The 23,427-nt window shown below is 52.8% G+C and overlaps 1 protein-coding gene across 3 annotated transcripts; it reads left to right on the top strand.

Moving 5' to 3' along the window:
- The first annotated feature begins 1,069 nt into the window (after positions 1-1,069).
- ASGR2 (asialoglycoprotein receptor 2) lies at positions 1,070-15,752 on the top strand. Of its 3 annotated transcripts, none has more exons than XM_034647211.1 (10): positions 1,070-1,192; positions 3,222-3,288; positions 3,574-3,775; positions 7,761-7,886; positions 8,103-8,198; positions 8,799-8,870; positions 8,994-9,080; positions 9,173-9,318; positions 12,918-13,024; positions 13,252-15,752. In XM_034647211.1, the coding sequence occupies exons 1-10, from the start codon at positions 1,152-1,154 to the stop codon at positions 13,406-13,408; spliced, it is 1,101 nt and encodes a 366-aa protein (XP_034503102.1). In that variant the 5' UTR covers positions 1,070-1,151; the 3' UTR covers positions 13,409-15,752. The 3 variants fall into 3 exon arrangements, with proteins under 3 accessions (XP_034503102.1, XP_034503101.1, XP_019660641.1); XM_034647210.1 differs by having other exon boundaries at positions 1,072-1,192; positions 7,758-7,886; XM_019805082.2 differs by lacking the exon at positions 1,070-1,192 and adding an exon at positions 3,112-3,130 and having other exon boundaries at positions 7,758-7,886.
- Positions 15,753-23,427: the final 7,675 nt, after the last annotated feature.

Here is a 23,427-nt window from a genome sequence, read left to right as displayed (position 1 = left end):
CAAAAAGATTTTTCTTGCTTTCTGAACAAGTATCTAGAATAGAATATACCGGAAATTCTGGTTAATCCACAACATGAATTCAGGAAACGCAAGAGGGAAATAGATGAAGGCTATGAGAAAGCAGCTCGCTCAAGGGGAAACCCAAACAATTCATACGTAGATGAGGAAGTGTCCAAGCCCACTCTTTTTTTTTTAAAGATTTAATTTATTTATTTGACAGAGAGAGAGACAGCCAGCGAGAGAGGGAACACAAGCAGGGGGAGTGGGAGAGGAAGAAGCAGGCTCATAGCAGAGGAGCCTGATGTGGGGCTCGATCCCATAACGCCGGGATCACGCCCTGAGCCGAAGGCAGACGCTTAACTGCTGTGCCACCCAGGTGCCCCAATTTCTTAAGATTCTCTGGGGCCAGAAATATGGGCAGGGCGAGACCAGGTGGCCCATGTCGTATTGGCTAGGGTTACACACTTGGCTGTTGCCTGGGCTGGGCTGGAAGCTCCCAGAAAGATTTGTTCACACGTCCTTGAGCCTCCGCGCTGGTCTGTGCAGTCTCTCTCTGTCTCTCAATCTCCCTATCTTGTCTTACTTCCCCACCCCCAGCCCAGCACGGGCCTCTCTCTCTCTCTCTGGCAGGGTAGCTGGACTTCCTTAGAGCATGGTGGGTGGCGTCCAAGACTGAAAACTGAACCTTCCAGGTCTCTGAAGATTGGGCCCAGAACTGGCTGAGTGTCCCTTCTAGCACTTTCTCCAGGCCATGCCAAGTCACGCAGTTCGCTCAGATTCACGGGGAGGGGAAATAGACTCTAGGTCTGGGTGGGTGGTGTGACTTGCCCATACAGCCGGGGAAGAAGCTGACGGCCACCATCTTTGGCGACCGTCGCACACGGCAGGCAAACCATTTTGGCTGCCTGTGGAGAGTAGAATTGGTTTGGGGGAACCGGATGGAGGAGGGAAAGTAGGAGGGGAGATTGGGGAAGATGGCGTATCATGAACTCAGGAATACATCTAACCTAATTTTCTGTCCCCGAGGCACAAAACAAAACAAGAGAAAAAACAAAATCCCAAACCAAAACCAACCAAATAAAACAGGATTCCACAACCCAACTCGGACAAGCCCAACTCGGACAAACCCAACCGAAAAGTGACAAGACCGTATGAAACCTTCAGGAAGAGTCCAAGCGTACGTCAACTTTTGGTAAAGTTAAGATGCTGGCTTTCAAACAGGGAGAAAGAGAAGGGGGCAGTGGACATCTCTCATGTCCCCGCACTCTCTCCCCAGGAGGGTGGGGGATGGGGTTGAACCCCGAAACTTAGAATCAGTTTCGTTGAGGTGTGTGGCCAGGAGAAACCCCCTACCCCCAGATGGCAGTCAGCCAACCTTGGCCTGCAGGAGGTAATCCCCTTGCTAAGCTCTTACCTGAATCTTGGAGCTAAAACCACATCCCGGCCGAGACTGGGGTCTGCCAGCAGTTTTCCAGGCTCTGAGCAGCGCCCGTTAGTGGACCAGGAAACTCGCTTCAGCTGGTGATGAACAAGGGAGCAAGTTTACGTTGATTGACGAAACTCCCAGGTCAATCATGTGTGTGAGAACCCGTTCCTTCACTCGCTCACTCCTTCAATAAATGGGTGTTGCACACCTACTGTGTGCCAGGTGCTGGCGATTCAGAAGAAAGCAAAACACACAAATTGTGTGTGTGTCTGTGTGTGTGTGTCCCTTATGGAGGGATACGGTTAAAGACACAAAGCAGGGCCACCTGGGGGCCCAGTGGGTTAAGCCTTCGGCTCCGGTCATGATCTCAGGGTCCTGGGATCGAGTCCTACATCGGGCTCCCAGCTCAGTGAGAAGTCTGCTTCTCTCTCCCTCTGCTGCTCCCCCTGCCTCTGCTCTCTCTCTTTCTCTCTCTCTGTCAAATAAATGAATAAAATCTTAAAAAAAATAGGGGCGCCTGGGTGGCTCAGCGGTTAAGCGTCTGCCTTCGGCTCAGGGCGTGATCCCGGCGTTATGGGATCGAGCCCCACATCAGGCTCCTCTGCTATGAGCCTGCTTCTTCCTCTCCCACTCCCCCTGCTTGTGTTCCCTCTCTCGCTGGCTGTCTCTCTCTCTGTCAAATAAATAAATAAAATCTTTAAAAAAAAATCTTAAAAAAATAAAAAAAGATGCAAAGCAGCCACCACGGCCTTCCTTGGTGGCTTCGCAGGAACGGCAGGACCCTGTTGCGTGTGGCCACACTGTGTGTGTGTCCGAAAGCTGCTGCCAGAACGCACAGGCTTCTAATTCCCTTTTCAGCACGAAGGCTTCGCTGAACAGGAGGGACTCGGCCCTTGGCCAGCCACCTGTTGGGCAAGGGTCAGACATCAGGGAGAAGACTTGTTTTAAGCAGGAGCGTCCGTGGTGGCCACTCCTGGTCTCCAGCACCTGCCACCTGGTCTTCCTCACTGCACTGTGAAGGCCCCTCTCCAATGGTCTGACTTTCCCCCTTTCCCCTGTTTTGCTTCTTGCCCCCCGGGGGAGGTCGCTTCGTCTTCCGGAGCGAGGGCCCATTCCCTCCCCAGGGGGGCTGCGTCGGGACAGTTACGCGTGGATCCCTTAGTGCAGTGGCTGGCCTGAGGACCAAGGCTCGTGTTCCCAGGGCCACGGGGCTTGGTGAGGTCGGATCCCTCTGCCCAGGGAGGGCTGCCTTCTGCCACCTCCTGCCTCCTCGCCTTGTGCTCCTGGTCCTTGAGGGGCTTTGTTCCCAGGAGAGCGACGCGACCTGGCCCAGAGCTGGGGAGCCTGGCTGCTGAGCGTGCACGTTGAGCAAGAGCAGAGAACCGGCCCCTCTGATCCCTGCCGGGGATATTTGGAGACACCAGCAATTCTAGGAAATCCAGGGACAGGGAGTTAAAGGGGGGAGGGGCAGAGGGGAAACAGTGAACTGCACCCCAGCCCCTCCTGGCCTGGACCCCTCCTAATGGGGCAGTGAGGAGCGAGGTGGTCGGCGTGTGGGGGTGAAGGGGGGACAGGCCAGGAGACCCCTTTCTCTGGGAAGAACAGGGACAGTCGTGTCCCCCGCCCCCGCCAAGCTCTGCCTGAGTCCCAACCCCAGTTCTACCTCTGTTTACTGTCCAAAGTCCTGGGAGCGGGAGATGCCAGGTTAGAACCACTTGGACGAGAGGACACACGGGCTCAGGGGCCTCGCCTGGACCAGCCCTCCTGGTACCACCCGCTCCACTTCTGGTTCTAGGCCCTCCTCGCCCTGGGGCCGGGGCTGCCCGCAGGACCTGGGAGTCAGCCCTCCATACCTTTGGCAGGTAACCAAGGTTGGGGAGGTAGGTGGGGCTGGGGATATTCGATATTGAGGAGACCCTCGTTCAGGGACAGTGGGGTCCCGATGGAGGAGGGGGTGGTTTGGTCCATGAGAGTGTGGAAGGAAGGCTCCTGGCCACGTCAAGGCACGAGCAATCTCCTGAGAAGGGACAGGACCCAGCTGTATTTCAGTCCCAAACTCACCTCCAACCTTAGACCCAACCCAAGCGGCAGCCTTGACCTGCTCCCACCCTGCATCCAACCCCATCATTGGCCTCTGCCCAACGTAGCATCTTAGCACAAGCCCCGAGCTCAGCCCCAGCCCTGAGAGGAGCCTCAGCCCAACCCAGCCCAGGCCTGGAGCCGGCATGGCCAAGGACTTTCAGGACATCCAGCAGCTGGACTCCGAGGACAATGACCACGAGCTGGGTGGAGGTGAGGGCCCGGGCCCTCGTGGGCACAACCCCAGGAGAGGAGACCGGTTCTGTGTAGGTGAGTGTCCAATTTTGGGGGCTTCACTCCCCCTCCGTCTAGCCGCTGCTGGCTCTCTGTCTCTGTGCGGTCACATTCACCTGAGACCAGGGGCCGGGCTTCTCTAGGGTGTAGGATGCCCTTCTCCTCTGCTTGTCCCCTGACCTCACCTACTCTCTACCCCCGGGGACCTCAGGGAAGCGTGCTTGCCCTGAGGATGAGGGAATAACTGGAAACTGGAGATGACTTTGTCCCCCTTCCTCCCAACCTGAGCAGTGTGCACGTGCGTGTGTGCACGTGTGTGCCGTGTGTGAGTGTGTCTGCGTGTGCAAGGAAGCACATGCAGCCAGGAGAGTGCGTATGTGTGGGGGGGTGGGGGTGGACACAGAGAGATCCTGGGAGATCCCTGCTCCCCTAAGCGCCCTGCCAAGATCCTTCTCTAGGACTTCCTGATGGAAGCCCCAAGTGTCTGGGAAATGTTTTCAGGCAAGAGAGAGCTGAGCCGAAGGGCAGGAGTCAGGAGCCAGGGAGGGCGTCTGGTGATGGAGTGAGGCTCCATGGAGACAGGAGGGTTGGGGGGCTCAGAGCTCAGGGAGGGGGCTGGTTAGCCGGGTTGGGGGGGCCCTCATTCCCGAGGCTGGCAGACAGCAGGAGGGCTGGTGCTGTTGCAGGGGAGGGTGGGCGCCGATCAGGGCAAGGGCAGCAGGAGGGACAGACGTTCCCACCCACGGCTTCTCCCTTCCCGGGTAGTGGGGGGCGTGGTCAAGGGCCACGTGAATCACTCCCTGTGCGTCCTCAGTGTCCCTGTGACACACGGTATGTAGTGAACAATCGGAATGATTTTGGATATCGTCGGATCTTCTGAGGGCGAGAGGATTCACAGTTTAAGCAGGAGGCTTGGACAGAGTCGAGAGGTTTTGGATTTCACAGAGCGGGGAGCTCACCGCAAAAGACCTGATGGACAGCGAGGGAGGAGACTGAGGCATGCAGCTTTCTGCTGCTTCCTGTGAGCTGATGCCGAGCACCTGCTTTTCCAGGGCCGGCTTCCACTCTTCCCAGCGCTTTAGAAGCCTATAGTTTTCAGCCAGTTTGGAAATGTTCCGGCCACTGTTTCCTCAAACCCCTTTTTCTGTCCCCCTCCCTGCTCCCTTCTCCTTCAAGGACTGTAATTATGCATGTATTCATGGCACCGCAGTTCACTGATGCTCTCTCCATTTTTTGAATTCTTTTCTCTTTCAGTGTTTCTTTTTATATAGTTATTATTACTGTGTCTCCAAGTTCACTAATCTTTATTGACATCTACTCTTCTCCTAATTCTCCCCAGTGTATTTTCCATTTCATACAATGTAGTTTTCACGCCTTGGCGTTCAACTTGGGGCTTTTAAGTATTTTCCTTGACTTGTACTTCCGTTTTTGAACAGAATACAGTTACAATATCTGTTGTCCTCTGTCTTCTAATTCTAACACCTGTGTCCGTTCTGGGTCAGGTTTGATACATTCATTAACCTCTTCATTACGAGCTGTGTTTTCCTTTCTCTTTGCATGCCTGGTAATCTTTGATTGCGGGCTAGACATTGTGAATTTTACCATGTCATGTGCTGGATATATTTCGTACTCCTCTAGATATCCTTCAGCTTTGCTCTGGGTGCAGTTAAGCAATATGGAGTCAATTTGATCCTCTCAGGTTTTAATTTTACAATTTTTTTAATAGAAAATCTGTTACTTTTTTTTTTAAGTTTACTTAGCTTTTTTAGTAATCTATACACCCAACTTGGGGCTTGAACTCATGACCCCAAGATCAAGAGTCGCACGCTCTTCTGACTGAGCCAGCCAGGCACCCCTGCTTTTATGATTCATGAGGCGGGTCTGGAGCACCCCTGTAGCACCGTTCCCGGACCTGAGTGAGAGACAGGCACTGTTCCCCAGGGCTTCCAGGTGGGTTTTGTCCTGGCCTGGGGTAGTTTCCCTGACATGCACGTGTTGGTCAGGGCTCAGCAGATTGCTCGAGGGGGAGCCCTCTGCAGACCTCCAGGATTCTGTGGGCAGCTCTCTCCTGACACCCTGTTCCTGTGACCTCTGCCACCTTGGTCACCCCAGATTCTCAGCTCCATTTCCTCATCTTGGGGAGTCTGCTGGGCTCTGCTTGGATTTCCCTCCCTGCCGCCCGTCTGGAAACTTTCCCCTAGCAGCAGCTGGGGGACCATGGGGCTCATCTTGTTGTTCCTCGTCTCTCAGGGATCCGTGCCCTTTATTGCCTGAGGTTCAGGGGTCTTGAAAAAGGTGGCCTCTCATAGTTGTCTGTTCTGTGTCGGTTGTTTCTGGCGGGGAGGGTGAACCTAGCTCCCATCTTTCCACGTCTGCCAGACCCTTTTACCTTCAAACTTGCATGGGCAGCACTTTTTACATCTTATTTCATTTTGTTCTCAGAACAATCCAATCAGGTCGCTACTCTTCTTACCCATTACAAAAAATTGTAATAAGACTCCTCAGTATGAGTTCTGCCCTCTTCAGCAGCGTCTCCGTGCGCCAGAGCACGTGGTTAGCGACAAGTCGGGCATAAGGATGGTCCGCAGATGCCTGGAACTTACTCGTCTTGCATAACTGAATCTTTAGACCCATTGAACAGCAACTACCGTTTCCCCAGACCCCAGAACCACCCCTCTACTCTTGAGGTCTGTGAGTCTAGAAGTGGACATGAGAAAATTTGAGGCACCAAGGGTGCAGTGACTTGTCCATGATGTGAGAGCTGGCTGGTGGCATGGAGGCACTCAGCCACAGGCATCTGACGTCGGCTTGGAGGTGCAGGCACAGATCGCAGGCCAGCCCACAACTGGGGCTTATGGGTCATAGGTCAGTTTGGGAAGCAGGACAGAGGCAGTGGACATGGGTGGAGAGAGCAGTTGGACTCAGCCATGGGGTAGGCTGGGTAGGGAAGATGGTGATTGGGGAGAGCTTCTGGATGGACAGACGCCTAGGGGATGGGGAGGGCGTGAGGGGAACGGCGTGCACGGGGGGAGGCTGTGCTCAGAGAGGGGTGCGGGCAGGGGAGGTGTCAGAGACATGGCCTCTCTGAGTCAACGTGGGGTCCTCAGTGTGTCTGAAGGGGAGGAAGGTGACAGTCATTGGTGTGAAGGTCTCAAGGGTTCTGGGTGGGCACTCACAGGGAGTGTCCACTTCCGGATGGTGGCAGGAGGTGGGCTTGGGGGGAAGGCTCCGGTCTCCTGACTGACCACCCAGGGTGCCGACGTGCCTGGGCGTCATGGCAGTGAGGACAGAGCAAGGTGGTGCAGAAGCGGGTGTGTGTGTGAGTGTGAGTGTGTGAGAACATGTGTGTCCGCGTGTGAAGACGTGTGAATGTGCACCCCAGTGAGTGTGTGCACAGCACCGAGTGTGACAGAGAAATGAGAGAAGTGTGCACCTGTGTGTGGGGGTCGGGGTTGCGTGTGGCCGAGGGCGGAGAGGCTTCTGTGAGGTGGCTGAGGCTAGAGGGGAGACTCGGTGGTCTTGGGGGCCCCGGGAGGAGGGAAATGCGGGAGGAGGCAGGCCGGGTTGCGGAGGGAGGGCAGACGGGGAGCGGCTGCTGCAGAATGACGGGCACGCGCGGAAGGACAGGCGGGCTTGCGGTTGCGGTTGCCGTCTGGGACTTGTCCGAGGGGCGCGCGTGGACTGCAAGAGGAACGCAGGGCCTGGCCTGCGGGGCCCCCAGGTCGGAGAGCGGGGATGACGCGACTATCGTGGGCCATGGGCTTTGTGCTGCACGCACCTGTGCTGGTGTGTGTGCGTGTCTGCCTGTGTTCATGGGTGGCAAGTGTGCAAAGGCACGTGTGTAATGCCTGACCCCCGGGGTCAAAGCCCAGCGACTCCCTGCACAACTGGCTCCCATCTACGTTCCCCCCACCCACCCGGGCTGTGCTTCCTCGGACATCCGTTCCCCTGGATGCTCCCATAGGTCCACTCTCTGGGTCCCCCTTTTCCCAGGCCCCTCCTGACACCCCTTCTCCAGCAGGGATAGGGACGTCTCTGCGCCCGCCCCTTCTGCTGCAGCGTGTCTGCTCCACGTTCCGCCTCAGTCTGCTCGTCCTGGGCTTCCACGTCCTGCTGCTGGTGGCCATCGGCGTGATTGGGACCCAAAGTGAGGGTCGCAGGGGCCAGCGGGGGGTGGGGGGCGGTTGGAGGGGAAGAGCCGGGGCCACGAGGGCTCGAGAGCTCAGAGAGGGGGCAGTAAGGGGCAGCGCTGGGACAGCTGTGGGGCGGTGATGGGGCCGGGACGGGGCGGGGACGTGGACAGGCTAGGGCTGTCAGGCGGGGCACAGTCCTCCCCTCTTTGTGCTGTTCCGTCTCCTGACAGGAGCACAGCTGCAAGAAGAGCTGCGGATCCTAAAGGAAAACTTCAGCCACTTCTCCGACGGCGTCCTGTCGGAGATCGGCACTCTCCTCTCCCATGGTGCGTGCGCGCTTCGGTGTGTCAGGGGCTGCGGCTTATCCGCGCACGCGTGAGTGGGTTTGCTGGGCTCCGTGCTGGACGCCCGGTTCCGGGTCTGCAGGAGGGGCATGTTTCGCGTACTGGGGGTAGGAAACCCAGCCCGAGAAGCTGGTCAAGGCTTCCAGGGACCCTGAAGGATGAACAGGCAGGTGAAGACGATGGGGGTGCATGCCAGGTAGAGGGAACAGAATCTGCAAAGCCAGGAGGTAAGGAAAACCACCGTCCATTTTGGGAGTGTGACCCCTTGCAGTGTGGCAGGGGCTAAGTGGTGAGGGCCGGGCAGAGGGGCGGGTAGGGGCCGGTCCCGCAGGCAGGCAGGCAGGCAGGCGTGCTAATGAAGTGAGGTTCTGCTGAGAACGTGGGGACCTGCTGAAGGGCTTGAAGCAGGAGAGAAGCCAGCGAGGGTTTGTGCCTTAGAAAGGCGCTGTGTGGACGGGGAGGAGTCAAGGAGGCCAGGGGCGGAGGGAATAGTGGCCTCCACTGGTGCTAGGGTGGGCGAGGATGGAGGGACCTTAAGGAGGCAGAAGGGACGCAGAAAGGTCGATCCTTCCTCTTTCTCAGGGGGAAGTGCCAATCACCAGCTGACGTCTCTGGAAGCCAAGCTGGAGAAACAGCAGAGGGATCTGAAAGCAGGTCAGAGACACCCCCCCCCGCCCCGCCCAGAGTGTGTGCGTGTTGCGTGACCGCAGCGTGGAGTGGGGTCCCGGCAGGCGGGCACCCGCAAAGCCCACATTCCGCCCGCATGCTGTTCCCTAGATCACGCCGCCTTGCTCCTGCATTTGAAGCACTTCCCCATGGACCTGCGCATCCTCACCTGTCAGATGGCCTTCTTCCAGAGCAACGGTAGGCACGTAGGCATGTGGGGGGGGCAGCCCCAGCGTGCCCGCGCCCCCGCGGGAGCTCACCTCCCCGCGCCCCCGCCCCCGGCCCCGCAGGCACACAGTGCTGCCCCGTCAACTGGCTGGAGTTCGAGGGCAGCTGCTACTGGTTCTCCCGCTCCGGAAAGACCTGGGCCGAGGCCGACAGGTACTGCCAGCTGGAGAGCGCACATCTGGTGGTCATCAACTCCAGAGAGGAGCAGGTGAGACTGCGCCCCTCCCGGGGTGCAGGTGGGAGCCTGGGTCCGGCTGCTGTATTATTAGCTTCTAACCAAAGCAGGAGTCCAGAGGCAGACCTCTGGCAGAGCCCGGGGACGTTCATGGTGAAGCAGCCACTGATTGTGAGAGGTGGGACAGTGTAACAGCCAGGAGCTGGGGCAAAGCGGCAGGGGCCAGGTGGGCAGGCGATGAGAGGCAGGTGGGGAGACAGAATTCCAGATGGAAGGAGCTAAAGGGCCATGGGTTTGGGTGGGGGGCAGAGGGTGGACGCTCAGTCCCTTCTTGCTGGAGATGGGAGGAGTGGTCACTGGGTGAAAGGGACAGAGTGGGCAGGATTCCCAGGGACACGTGACCCGTGGGTTACTGGGTCCCTCCGAAGCGTTCCAGGTGTCCCCTGCCCATTGCCACCACCGCCCACAACCCCAAACAGCAGAGTTCACAGGGGACAGCAAAGCCGTGAGGACAGCTGGGGCATTTTTTCAAAAAGGAGGATGTGACATAACAGTCACTGAGTCCTCGCTCTGTGCCACGCACTTCCATAGATTCACCTGTAATCCTCACCAGCTCACGGGGCAGGCGCTCTTACCCGCTTCGAGGGAGGGAGAGATGAGGGAGCTAGGAAACGTGTGTGTGTGTGTGTGTGTGTGTGTGTGTGTGTGAAGTTACTTGCCGGTAATGCAGGACGGAGCCAGAATGCAGATTTGCTGGCCTCCTTAGCCAGCGTTTTTAACTAGTCCATGTTGCCAGAATATATTTGTCGAATATATATATCAAATATATATACTTACATATATCAAATATATGAACATATATTTGATACATAAATTATACATGTATAAATATACAAAGAATTTCTTCTACAGATTGTGAATACGTGTTGTTTTCGATTTTCAAAAAACTGAGTAAGAATCTTCTCTTCTTTTAATAGACGGGTATCTCATTTACATTTGTTTTTAACAGACGTGCTTGATCTCAAGCCTGTCTTTTCTTCCTGCCGATATTCTTTTGTTTTCTCGCATTTGCTGTGTGAGATCTATCCTTTTTGTTTTCTCCCCACGGTATTCTGAGCTCGATGTAGCTTATTTTTGGCTAGCCTAGTGATTAGTTTGACCATTTGAAACGATGGGCTGAAATTGATCGGCTTTAGAAACATCAAGGAGTTCATATAACTTTCCATGTGGAAGACGAGGAAACCAGTCCACTTACACTCTTCACATGCCTCCTCTTTTTTGGTTGTGAGTGGGCTCCAGGCCCAATATGGGGCTGGAACTCACGACCCTGAGGTCAAAAGTGGCCCGTTCTAGCGACGGAGCCAGCCAGGCGCCCCGCCTTGTTCTTTTTCAGAAACCGAGATATAATTGCCATTTACCATGATGTGAATTTGAGGCCTTGGTTTGATGCACGTACGTGTTGCGACAGAATCGGTCCAGTAGCATCAGCTGGCACCTGCAGCCTGGCGCAGAATTCTCACTTTTTTGCACAGAGAGCAATGAAGGTCTAGTCTCTTAGCAACTTCGAAGTTTATAATGCCTCCTCCTTTTCTCTCCGATATTCCGTAAGCGTTTTGCCTTAATCGCTGGAGTCTTTTCTGTCTTTCAATCTCATTAGGCTCGCCCGGATATATCTCGGTGTTGCTCCTTTAATGTTCCCCCCGGGGCCAGGAGCATCTTCTGAATTCATAAACTCAGGTTTCCTAAATTCTTAAATACGACTTGAAATATTTGAATATATTTTTCTTGTGCATTCTCTTTCTTTCTCTGGAATTGGTCATCCAGACGTCGCTCTGCTGTCTGCTGTCCACAGTCCCCACCCTGTACTTCTGTCTTTCTCTTTCCCTCTGCATTGTGGTCCTGTCCTCGAGGCCATCCTTCATGCCCCAAGCTTGGCTTTCTGCTGAGTTCCTGGGCTTTTCCCCATGGCTCAGGTCTTTCCCTTGGGTTTCTCCCCTTCACTTATCATTGTGTTCTCTTTCTTCTTGGATGTCTTCTTTGGTATTTAATGTCATTCGTCTCCTCTTTAATTTTGCATAAGTTCCATGATCACTTCCCTCCCCCCATGTTTATGAATGGGCACAATTCTTTCTTGCCAGTTATTTACCCAGGAATAGGGGAGATGAATTCTCCTGGACCATCTCCGATCACCTGGCACTATTTGATTCCTCCCCTCAGTCTTTTTTTTTTTTTTTAAGATTTATTTACTTATTTATTGGACAGAGATAGAGACAGCCAACGAGAGAGGGAACCACAAGCAGGGGGAGTGGGAGAGGAAGAAGCAGGCTCATAGCAGAGGAGCCTGATGTGGGGCTCGATCCCATAACGCCAGGATCACGCCCTGAGCCGAAGGCAGATGCTTAACCGCTGTGCCACCCAGGCGCCCCCCCTCCCCTCAGCCTTGAACAGAGAGGCCTGGATATTGGTGATTTGTATTTCGTTCCATTGTTCAGCTTCTGGTGGTGGTGGGAAGAGGGGGCGGGGGCAGCAGGTGGCAACAAACAGAATATCTGGTCTCCGGCACGTTCCCCCAGCTCTCTTGACTCCTCTGAATTTGTGGGGCAGGCCCACCAGCCGCTGAGGGTCGCTCCTCTTGCACGGAACACAGTTGTTGCCAGGGTTCTAGAATTCAGGGATGCTGCCCTACCTGTGCTCAGATGAGGCTGTCTGCAATCCTGATCGGGACTCTAGGAAGCAAACGGAATTGGGAATTTTCCCTCCAAACGGGGCTGTAGACCCCCCCCCACACTGTCCAAGGGAAGGGCTAGGCGTGGATGTCAGTGGAGCCCTCCGTCCATCTCCTCTGCACCCTCCCACTGCTACCCTCCCAAACCATGCGGTTTACGTCCCTCCTGTAAGAGAAAGCCACAGGGGGGGTCTGCTGTCTCAGGGATATGCAAGAGTCCTGGGGAGCTGTCTCAGAGACCACCTCCTCCCCGGCTCCTGCCCTCACACAGTTCCAGCAGATTGTGGACCCCATGTAGCTAAGTTATAATGAGGCTCTGGGCAGTGGGTCCAAGCTTGGAAGCCTCAGCCTGGAAAGCTCCAGAAACCACAACTACACAGAGAGGCAGGAGCAGGGACACATGCCCTTGAGAGGCAGATGAAACTGAGATCCGTAATGGGTGCTGGGGTCCATGGGGGCAGCAGGGGCCGGAGTCAGGATTCCAAGAGTTTGAGGTCATGGGCAGAAGACAGCAGAGGAAGAGAGTTGGGGTAGCAGCTGTGAGCTGGGAATGAGGTGGGGGTTGGGTCAGGGGGCAGCAGCCACAAGCCGGAATTCCTGGGCTCTACCAACTACCTCGAGTTCCTTAATTTCACGTGTGAAGTGTGAATCACCAGGGCGCCCGGTTTCGAGAGGCTTTGAAGCATCAAATAAGGTAATCTTTGGAAAGCACTCAGCACAAGGTATAGCCCCGCAAAGTTCCTCCCAACAGTAGCGCCAGTTCCAGAAGAAAATGCGAGAATAGTTGTGTTGGGAGCTGACTTTTCAGCCTGGGGACAGAGGGAGCCGGACAAGACGGAGGCAGCCGCAGCTCCTGTCTGTGCAGAGGTTCAAAGGACTAGAATCTTCCTTCTCACCTGTTTTCCAGAAGTTCATCGTCCAGCACACAAACCCCTATGATGCCTGGATAGGTCTCACGGACAGTGAGGGCACCTGGAAATGGGTGGACGGCACAGACTATCATCAGAGCTACAAGTAAGTGGCCTCCCCTCTGCCTCGTTGGCTTGGCCTGGGGCCAGCCCCCTGGTCTTTCGCCCCTATACACTCCCACCCTTCCCTCTGGGACCAAAGCCCCGGCCCTCTCCCTCCGGTTGCTGCGTCCGCTCCCTGAACCCCTACCCTCCCCGGCTGTGCTTTTCTGAGGTGTGGGTGCGGCTTGCAGGGGTAGGGGCCGGAGCTTGAGTGCCATCCTGCCTTCCTAGGAACTGGGCGGCCACTCAGCCAGACGACTGGCAGGGGCACGAGGTGGGTGGAGGTGAAGACTGTGCGGAAGTCCGGGCCAACGGCCGCTGGAACGACAATCTCTGCGAGCAGGTGCAGCGCTGGGTGTGCGAGATGAGGAGGAACGTGACGGCTTAGGAGCCCGCCCCCTGCCCCGCCCCCAGCTCTCTGCAAGGGGGGGATTTCGAAGAAAGGAAAAATGGAGGGGAGGGGTCGAGACAGGATGGAGGGGGCGCTGGAAGCATCACAGACCCCCGGAGACACTGAGGTCCCGCCTTCTTCAGCAAGGCACTGTCATGATTATGATTTTCAGCCGCTCCGTGGAGTAGGGAAAGAAGACGCGAGTACTTGAAATTGCGTGGACTGGTCGGTTGGAAGTGGGAGGTGTGGGGAGCAGAGAAGAGGGGGGCGTCCGGAGGAGACAGACTCAGCCCTAGACAGCTGCTCCTTGAGACCCCATCCCAAGGGGCAGGGTCAGGGAGGGGAGGGGAGCTTGGAATAGAGATCCTCAGCTGGAGGCAGGAGGTGGGGGCCGGAGGGGCTGCCTGGGGAAGCAGCTCCCCCCACCCCCATGGGATCTCCCGCAGAAGAGGTTCCAGGGAACAGTGGGGCTCCCCCAACTCCAGGAGCTGTGGCCTGGCCCACGGGGACTGCAGAATATGCTCGATAAGGGAAGGGGGGTCGGTAAGACGCTGTGTGGTATCTGCAGTGGGACTACCTCTCTGGACCCCTAAGAGATCTAGACCTTTCTCCAGCACAAGTGCCACCAGCTGCCTCTGTGGCGGAACGTCACCTTCCAAAATCATTCCGAAGCCGATATTAAGAGGTTCTTTAAGCAATTAGAGTTGTGTTATTTCTACTGCAAAAGTAATATGTACTATTAGAAAAAAATGCTTCTCTCTCACACACACAGGGATGCTGCTCGCGGCTCCCACGGTTAACTATTTCGTGGCCATTGGGTTAGTCAGGGCTCTCCAAAGAACCAGTAGGCTGTGTATGTGTGATTTATTAAAGAGATGTATTACAAGGAATTGGCTCATGCGGTTACGGAGGGTGGCAAGTCCCAGATTCTGCGGGTGTGCGGGTGAGCTGGAGACCCCAGAGAGCCAGTGACCCCAATTCCAGTCTGAATCCAAAGCCTGAGGCCCAGGAGAGCCGACGGTGTGAAGGCAGCAATCTCAAGACCTGGAAAGAGCGGGTGTTTCCATCGCAGCCCGAGCCAGGAAGGAAGCCCGTGTCCCAGCGTGAAGGGGTGAGGCGGGAAGGACTCTCTCTTATTCCTGAGGGTCCGTCTTGTTCCCATCAGGGCTTTAGCCAAAGGACTAGGCCCACCCGACCTGCTCTACCAGTTCCAAAGCTCATCTCATCCCCAAACACCCCCGCCCTCGAAACCGTGTCTGAGCAACTATGGAGACGGCCTGTGGTCCCGTCCAGTTGACCCATAGAATCACCCACTCCACGTCCCATCGGGATGTTTCCTGCGTTCCCACGTGGATGCCACATAGTGTATCACTCGGAAGCGTGCCCCTGCTCCTTCCCTGGGTCTGTGGGCTTCCAGCCAGCCTCTGCTGTTCCCTGGCAGGTTTCAGCCCCGCAAGCTTCGCAGCGCTAGAGGGTTCCCAAGTCTGGCTGTGCCACCCGGGGTTCAGACATCCCCTGGCGTGGACGGCGAGCCAACATTTCCGCTTGTTTTCTCATGTCCTATTTCAAGCGATTGCTGCGTCTAACCTCCCGCCGTGTCAAGACTTCCTAGCGTTCACTTGCAAAGTTCTCTAGGACGTCTCCTTGAAAAGATTGTCCAAGTGATCATACGTGCAGTTTGAAGTCTTGTGGGCTCGAGGCGGCCGCCCCTGCTGCTCAGAGAAAACCCGCTGTTGGTGACTTAGTTATGTGTCCCAGCGCGGACATCAGAATTTCTAACTAATATATGCAAACGGGTATCTCTTTATTGAACAGTTGTGGGTATTTCTTAATAACTCTCTTGCATGTTGACGGGGCACGACCTTCTAATTTAGTCTGCAACCATTTTAATTTAAATCCTAATTCAGGATCCGTGTCAGTGGTGGCCAGGTCAACCGTGGCACCTGCTGGAGCCCCGCGGTACGAGCCGGTTTCCAGTTCCTTTCTTGCACAACTTCTGTTTCTTCTGAAAAGTTAATAATTGTTTCACTTAAAAATTTTCTTCTTCACATGCTTTGAACCTACTGCGAGGTCATTCTCAGCTGTACAAAGCCTGGATGTAATTTTCTGCACACGCTGGCTGGTCAGTAACCAGGATCTCAGCTGTACTTTTCTAGAGCCTCATGGGTAAATGCGAGTTTTATGGGGCCTGAAGCGTACACAGTTTTGAGGAGCCCTCCTTAGAAAAATAACATTATGGAGGCACCTGGGTGACACAGTCGGTTAAGCGTCTGACTCTTGGTTTTGGCTCAGGTCGTGATCTCAAGGTCGCAGGATGGAGCCCCGTGGCCTGCTCTGTGCTCAGCAGGGTGTCTGCTTGAGATTCTCTCTCTCTGCCCCTCCCCCTGCTCTCTCAAGTAGATGAATAAATCTTTTTTTTTAAAGATTTTATTTATTTATTTGACAGAGATAGAGACAGCCAGTGAGAGAGGGAACACAAGCAGGGGGAGTGGGAGAGGAAGAAGCAGGCTCATAGCAGAGGAGCCTGATGCGGGGCTCGATCCCATAACGCCGGGATCACGCCCTGAGCTGAAGACAGACGCTTAACCGCTGTGCCACCCAGGCGCCCCTAGATGAATAAATCTTAACAAAAATAACATTAGGACTACAAAAGCGTAACAGTTAATATTTACCTGTTAGAACCCCCTCACTTTAAAAAGCTGAAAGCTACTGTAAACATCACAAAATGCTGAAAAATGATACATTTGTAACAATCATCCGAGGTATCTCGAAAATGCATTTTCTTTACACTTTTTTTTTTTATGGTGCAATACTGTTTGCTTCTGCATGGGACGAGGATGTCAGGCGACCTTCCAGAGAGAGGAGAGAAAGGTCACTGTGGCTTCCTCTTTATTGCGGACATGAAGTGCTGTGACCCCCCCCCAGGTAAGTCTGCATGGCCGGCGGCAGAAGCGCCGTCAGAAGCGTCGCTGGCGGACGGGCCGTAAGGATGACCGGCGTGACTGCGAACCACACACCCATGTCCCTCGCGCTCAGGCCAGACGGATTTCCAGCTTAACTTCTTAGTCTGATGGGAGAAAGCCACCCGACCCAGAGGCCAGTGTGAAGAGAGGACACTGGTTACCTGAACTGATTGTAGTTAAAATAACTTTTGTTTTCCTAATTTACCGAAGTTTAGGCCCAGTGGCTGAGAGGCCGGTGGTTGGGGTATTGGGCCGTGGTGAGGATTCTGGGGCTGCTTGCTGGACACGTGCCGGCCGGGTCCCCTCCCTCCCTGCTCCGCGCCCCCAGCTTCCCCTGGAAAACGCCCCCTTTGAAAACTTGCCGTCTGACTCGCACCACTGACCTCGCGTTGCTGTTCGGTATTTTCCCCTGAATCTTGGATTTTAGGCTTTTATGCTCGAAACCTAACTCCTTGCAAGCACCAACCTGTTTTCTGAATTGAAAATATAAGTTTTAAGTGATTATATTAGAAGTCTGTGCGAAGTGTTGGTGAGTGCGGGAAGCCAATGTGCGAAGGCTACTGCGTTCTCCAGGATCACGACACTGGGACGCGCTGGGAAAGGCGTAACTAGGGACACAGACCAGTGGTTGCAGGGCCTTCCGAGTGAGAAAGGGAGGGAGGAGTAGGGGGCACTCGGGGGATATTAAGGGGGTGAAACTATCCCATACGATGCTGTACTTGTGGGTACATGCCATTATACATTAGTCAAAACCCACAGGATCGGGATGCCGGGTGGGAAGGGCGCTCAGTTGGTGAAGCGTCTGCCTTCGGCTCTGGTCATGATTGGGTCCTGGGATCGAGTCCTGCGTTGGGCTCCCTGCTCAGTTCGGAGCCTGCTTCTCCCTCTGCCTGCTGCTCCCCCTGCTTGTGCTCTCTCTCTCTCTCACAAATAAGTAAATAAAATCTTCAAAACCTGATAGGATGCCCAACCCAAAGAGTGACCTGTGAAGCAAACTATGGACTTTAGTTAATAACAACATATCAGGGGCGCCCGGCTGCCTCATGCGGTAGGGCCCGGGACTCTCGATCGCGGGGTCGTGAGTTCGAGCCTGTAAAGGTTTCTTAAAAAAAAAAAAGTGTCAATATTGGCTTATCCGTGGTATCAAAGGTGCCTTTGTCTTAAAGGCAAGATGGGAAAGAAAAGCAAGACGAAAATGAAATGAAGACGCAACAAGCATGATTTTCTGTTCTTGGGAGTTATTAGAATGACTCACCCGGGAGAGAGTAAACCTGAGCGTGTTCCACGGCGGCAAGCACAGCACTTATAAAGTCAGAGCGTCCCTGACAGATGAACAACGGAGGGGAGCCAAGAGCTTCCTAGAATTGCAATAAGCAAAAATGAAAGCTGCTTATACTGTGTTTTAGAAGTAATTTTGCCACAGCCATCTATCAGAGGAAAACATGCCAAAAGGAGAGATTTAAAAAATTTCCTGCTTGGGATTTTATTTTCTTTTTAAGTCCTCTCTACGCCCAGCATGGGGCTCAGACTCACGACCCTGAGACCAAGAGTCGCACACCCCACTGCCTGAGCCAGCCCGGTGCCCCCAAAGGAGAGGTTCTTAAGGCTGCACTCTCCTATTAAAGTACGACTAAATTGAAATTATGTATAAATAACAAAAAGAGAACCACGACGTCTTAGCTGTTTGTACATGAAGACCTGCTTCCTTATATCACCATGATTCAAAGTGAAAATCATCTAGAAAAGAAAGAAATACATCAAAACCTATGGGACACAGCAAAAGCCTGGCTCAGAAGAAAACGTACAACCTCATGTTTTGAGTTTTTAAAAAGATTTTATTTATTTATTTGACAGAGAGAAAGAGACAGCACAAGCAGGGGGAGCAGCAGAGGCAGAGGGAGAAGCAGGCTCCCCGCTGAGCAGGGAGCCCGATGTGGGGCTCGATCCCAGGACCCCGAGATCATGACCTGAGCCGAAGGCAGATGCTTAACGACTGAGCCCCCAGGCGCCCCAGGTTTTGCCTACTGCAAACAAAACTGCTGTGAACACTCATGCACAGGTTTTTATGTGAACACAGATTTCCATTTCTCTGGGATAAACGTGCAAGAGCACAATGGCTGGGTCACACAGTGGTTGCACACTTAGTTCCAGAAGAAAGTGCCAGACTGTTTTCCCGTGGTCACCCCATTTTCCATCCCGACCACCAGCACCTGAATGATCCCTTTTGTCCGTAGCCTCACGTGCATTTGGCTGCTATCATTCATTTTTAAAATTGTAGCTCTTCTGGTAAGTGTGTCGTGGTACATTGCTGTGGTTTTAATTTGCATTTCCCTGGTGCCCAATGGCAGGCATCCTCTCATGTACTTATCTCCCCTCTGCTTATCCTCTTTGGGGGAAATGTCTCTTTGTGGTTTCTTTGCCCATTTTTCTAATTGCATTCTTGGGTTTTTGGACTCTTGGATTTTGAGAATTCTTTTTTTTTTTTAATACATCATTGTATACTTGAGTGAATTTATTTGAAGAGCTTAGAAAGTATTTCTGGGACATTTGACTAATTTCTTTCAATAAATATAACTGAGCACCTTCTGAGACCAAGTGACTAAGCGAATACGAGAGCGTCAAACGTTAAAGCCTACATTAGTCATCTCTTCACTGAGTGGGGTTCGCAGAATCCCTTACATATGCTAGACCCTGGTCTTTTGCTGGGTATGTGGTCTGCAAATATTTTCTCCAAGTCTTCAGCTTGTCTTTTCTACCCTCTTAGCAAAAATATGTTTACCAAAACACTCACGTGAAAAATAAAATCTTGGCAAAGCCCAATTAAGGAAGCAAGAAAAGTGACACGGCCACATGAGAGATTAAGTGACACTTTTCCTGTTTTTACAGAAACTTGGCTGCATTCCCAAAGCTGAGAATGATTGTTGATAAGGCCCTGCCTTTACAACGGAGAGGAGCCTTGCCGAGGCAGGACTTACCAGGAGGGGGCAAAACACGGCACCAGCCTTCCTCCCAGCCTCTGTGAGAGAGGACTGGGGAGGTAACGGGCTTAGTTCAAGGCAGAGACTCTCTACGACCCGTTAGCCAGATGCTGGAGTCCAAGGGAACCACAGTAGAGCCGGGACTCTGCAAGGCGGGAAGACAGTCATGTCACTCTTGGGCCCGATGCTACGGAGTGGCGGACACTGTTGGGACTGCTGCTTGCGAGGGGCAGAATGAGCTTTTGGGGAGGCTGTGGATGCGTCTCCGGGAGTTTTGAGGGCAATCACGGAGAGTCTCACCCTTGGCAGGAGCCGGCTGGAGGCAAAGAACCAGGGCTGGAGCTGCCCCGGGCACGAGTGGGTCAGGCTGTGCTGGGTGGTCTGTGGGGGCACGGATGTCAGGGAACTCGTGAGCCTCGTGGACTCCACCAACGCCAAGCTCGAGTGGACCCAAGAGCGGCCGGGGCAGAGGGAGGCCCAGGGAGACCGTGGGGGTGCAATTCCCTGGGACAGGAGCTGATGGAGGCCATCGGAGGGCAGCCACATAATTCGTCTTCCTTGTGAGGGACTGCTGGGGTGTAGACGGTCCCATAAGAGTCTCGGGGGCACCACCCCCAGACCGCATGAAAGGCCCTGGTGGAGGCTTGCTGTGAAGGGCGTCTCGACCGCCAGCCAGAGTGACACCAGATCATGGGCTCCTTCCTCGAATTCCTCTCTCGTCTGCCCCAACCCTCGAGGCTCTGTGAGGAGAAGAGGCAAGAAAGAGGAAGGGGGAGCAGAGCCGCCCATGACTCCTGTCCTAGATTCATCAGCAGCAGGCCTGAGATGAGGACCTTTGTGCAAGTGATGTGTTAAGAAGCGTTCCTAGGAAATCGGGTAGGGGACTGGGGAATGGGGAAGCGGGATGACGAAGAGGAGGATGTCACACAAGGGGCGGCCGAAGCTGGCCCCGACGGGAGACTCTTGTCAAAGTGACTCGTTAGGAAGCGCGTCTAGGTGCTCTCAGCACAGTCCTGTGCCCGAGGTGCTGGTCGTGCAGCGCGCTCAGTCCCCACGACGTGTCAGGAACAAGGGATCTGGAGTATTTCTACTCTCGCACCCAACGGCCGTCGGTGGGTGAGCACGGGAATCCCAAGGTGCTTCCCGCTGTCTGTGTGTCCAGATGTGGCATGACCTGGCCGCCGGACAGCAGTGTTCCGACGGAAGGACACAGGTGTTGGCCGTGAAGACCAAGAGTGAACGGGTCTGGAAGGGATCTGAGCAAAGCCTTGGTGGGGTCGGCTACGGCCCCACCCTTGCAGGCTCGTCGCCTAAAGCTTCGCTCTAGTCTGGACTGGACTTGGAGACCTGGAGTTAGGACCAATCTTATGCTAAATGTATACAGAAGGAATCTCCAGGAGGGTCTGTCCAATAACAACGGAATGACGTATTAGTGTAGATACCTTTTATCGGGTCGAGGAATCCCCTTCTAGCCCCGGTTTGTTGAGAGTTCAAAAAAAAAAAAATCACGAGTAGATATTATTTTGTCTCATGCCTATTCTGAATGAATTGGTACAGTTCCGTGGATTTTCTTTTTTGATCGTTAATACGGAGGATCGCGTTCATCGATTTCTGAATATCGAGCCTTACGTCCTTGGGAAAACCTCACTTGGTCGTCGCACATGGCTCTTTCATATATTGCTAAATTCGCAGCACTAATATTTGCTTGAGGACGGTTGTATGTACGGCCACAAGAGGTGCAGAGCCGTGGTTTGCTTGCATTGTCCCCGTCTGGTTTCGGCAGCAGGGAAAAGGCTGGCCTGATAAAACGAGTTGGGTAGTGTTTCCCCCTCTTCTATTTTTCTGGAAGCGATTCCATAGAATTGGTGCTGTTTCCTCTTGAAGCATTTGGTAGAATTCTCTAGGCGAGCTATCTAGGCCAGAGATTTCTTTCTGGGAAGGTTTTAAACTATGAATTCAGTGTCTTTAATAGTTCTAGAACTTCTCAGTCTATTTCTTTGATCTTAGGTAAGTTTTGGTAGTTTGTGGTTTTGGGGGAATTGTCCCAATTCACTGAAGTCGTTAAAATTTCGTCCATAGAGTTCTCCATGATGTTCCTTTATTATCCTTTTAATCTCTTCAAAGTCTAAGGTGACATTCTCTCTTTTATTTCTGGTATTAGTAATTTCTGTTTTTCCTCTGTTTTCTTCTCTGTCAGTCCTGCTGGAGGTTTATTAATTATATTGATCCTTTCAGAGAGCCAACTTTTGGTTTCATTGATTTTCTTTATTGTTTTTCTGTTTTCAATTTGACTGATTTTTGCTCTTCCCTTTATTTCTTTTCTTCTGGTTGCTTTCAGTCTGTTTTGTCCCTTTCTTAGTTTCTTAAGGTGAGACATTAGATTGTTGACGTAAGACCTTTTTTCTTTTCTGAAAAAGATTTTACTTTTAAGTAATCTCTTCACCCAGTGTGGGGCTCGAACTCGCAACCCCAAGATTAGGAGTCACGAGTTCTACCGGCGGAGCCAGCCAGGCGCCCCCAAGACTGTTTTTCTTTTTTAATATAAGTATTTTATGTTGTAAAATTCTCTCTCAGCATTTCTTTAGCTGCATCCCACAAATTCTGACCTGTTGTATTTTAATTGTAGTTCAGTTTAAAATAGTTTCTCTCGAGACTTTCTCTTTGGTGGATTTTTTTAGAAATGTGTCATTTTTGGGTTTTGGATATTTGTAAATTATCTTATTGTTTTCTATCTAATTGTTTTCTGGCTTAATTCCATTACTATCCGAGGACATACATTGTAAAATGTCAAGTTGGTTAAGTCTGTTCAAGTCTGTTTTGTGATCCGTGACCTGGTCCGTCTGGTGGAATTTCCACGTACGCTTGAAAAGCATGCGTCTTCTGCCATTGTGGTCGGGTGGGGTGGTCTATAAATGCCAATTAGAGGAATGATAGAAAAACGTAAAGCAGTTTTGACCTGAATGCCAACAATTTTGGGGAGGAGCAGGATAAAATAATGTTAATGTTCACATAGAAGAATAAAAGCGTAAGTATATATAAAATTTTATGGTTAAAAAATTGTGAGAGGTAATGTTAGGTTGGCCTGTGATGCGGGAGACAAAGAATTGCACCCAGACTAGACCAGCGAGCAGGATGGAGGTGACTCAGTCTCCAAGGGAGGAGAGGGGCCAGACGTCGAGAGAAATGTCAGCTCCGAGTTCCTGTGAGGCTGGGCCTTTTAAGGGGTTTTTAAAGATGTGAGAGGGTTGCCGCTGTGCCCATGGTGGGGGGTGTGGGAAGGAGTCTACTCTTGGCCAGGTATGCCAGAAGGTGGCAGGTTTCAAGGGGTTCTGTCTGGGGCTTGTCCAGGATGCAGCTTGCCGTCAGGCTAGAGAAGATGTTTTGTAGTTGGGGTCTACTTTCCGAGAACGTAGGGCACGAGGACCCAGAGAAACAAAGAGTTAGGGCCAAGTGCAGACCCCTGTGAAATTTGTCTGCAAGTGTGGCTGGGGTGGGGCTGGGGGGTTGAATAGCTTCCTTTCAGATACTTATTCTAAATCCGTTGAAATCAAATCAGTATGATATGAGCACAAGAAGAGAAACTAAATCCGTGGAACAGACTCCCAGCCCAGAAATATACTCGAATAAAGTTAGGAACTTAACAGAAGTCTTATTCCAATTCGTTGGGAGAAAACATAAAGCATAATACAGTTTATAAATCAGTTTTTCATTTGGAATGAAACCAAGCCAGATTTCCATCTCACACACTACGCAGAAATGATAAACTCCGGATGGATTAATTGTCTAAATGTAAACATTAATCATCAAAAAATATCAGAATAGAGGCGCCGGGCTGGCTCCGTCTCTGGAGCACGCGACTCTTGATTTTGGCTTCGTGATGTCGAGCCCCACGTGGGGTGAAGAGATTACTCAAAAATAAAATCTTTAAAGAGTATATTGGAACAAAATTGAAGAGAATGTACAAAATTGAAATCTCACAGAGCAAATGTGAGAAAACAAGAGAATATCGACAGAAAAAAAAGATAGGCTTGAGATTAAACGTGTCTATTAAAAACAAATGAGGGGGCACCTGGGT

Source organism: Ailuropoda melanoleuca, chromosome 17 (assembly GCF_002007445.2).
Source record: "Ailuropoda melanoleuca isolate Jingjing chromosome 17, ASM200744v2, whole genome shotgun sequence".
Lineage (NCBI taxonomy): Eukaryota > Metazoa > Chordata > Mammalia > Carnivora > Ursidae > Ailuropoda > Ailuropoda melanoleuca.
The sequence above is the reverse complement of the archived record's forward strand: the minus strand, read 5'-3'. Positions and strand labels throughout refer to the sequence as shown.

What these genes read in the sequence shown, in the direction of transcription:
- ASGR2 (XM_034647210.1), top strand. Translation starts at nt 1,152, where the DNA reads ATGAAACCTTCAGGAAGAGTCCAAGCGTACGTCAACTTTTG. An exon ending in AGGAGACCGGTTCTGTGTAG is followed by an intron (nt 3,776 to 7,757) that starts GTGAGTGTCCAA and finishes CCCCTTCTCCAG; the next exon opens with CAGGGATAGGGACGTCTCTG. An exon ending in GACTATCATCAGAGCTACAA is followed by an intron (nt 13,025 to 13,251) that starts GTAAGTGGCCTC and finishes CTGCCTTCCTAG; the next exon opens with GAACTGGGCGGCCACTCAGC.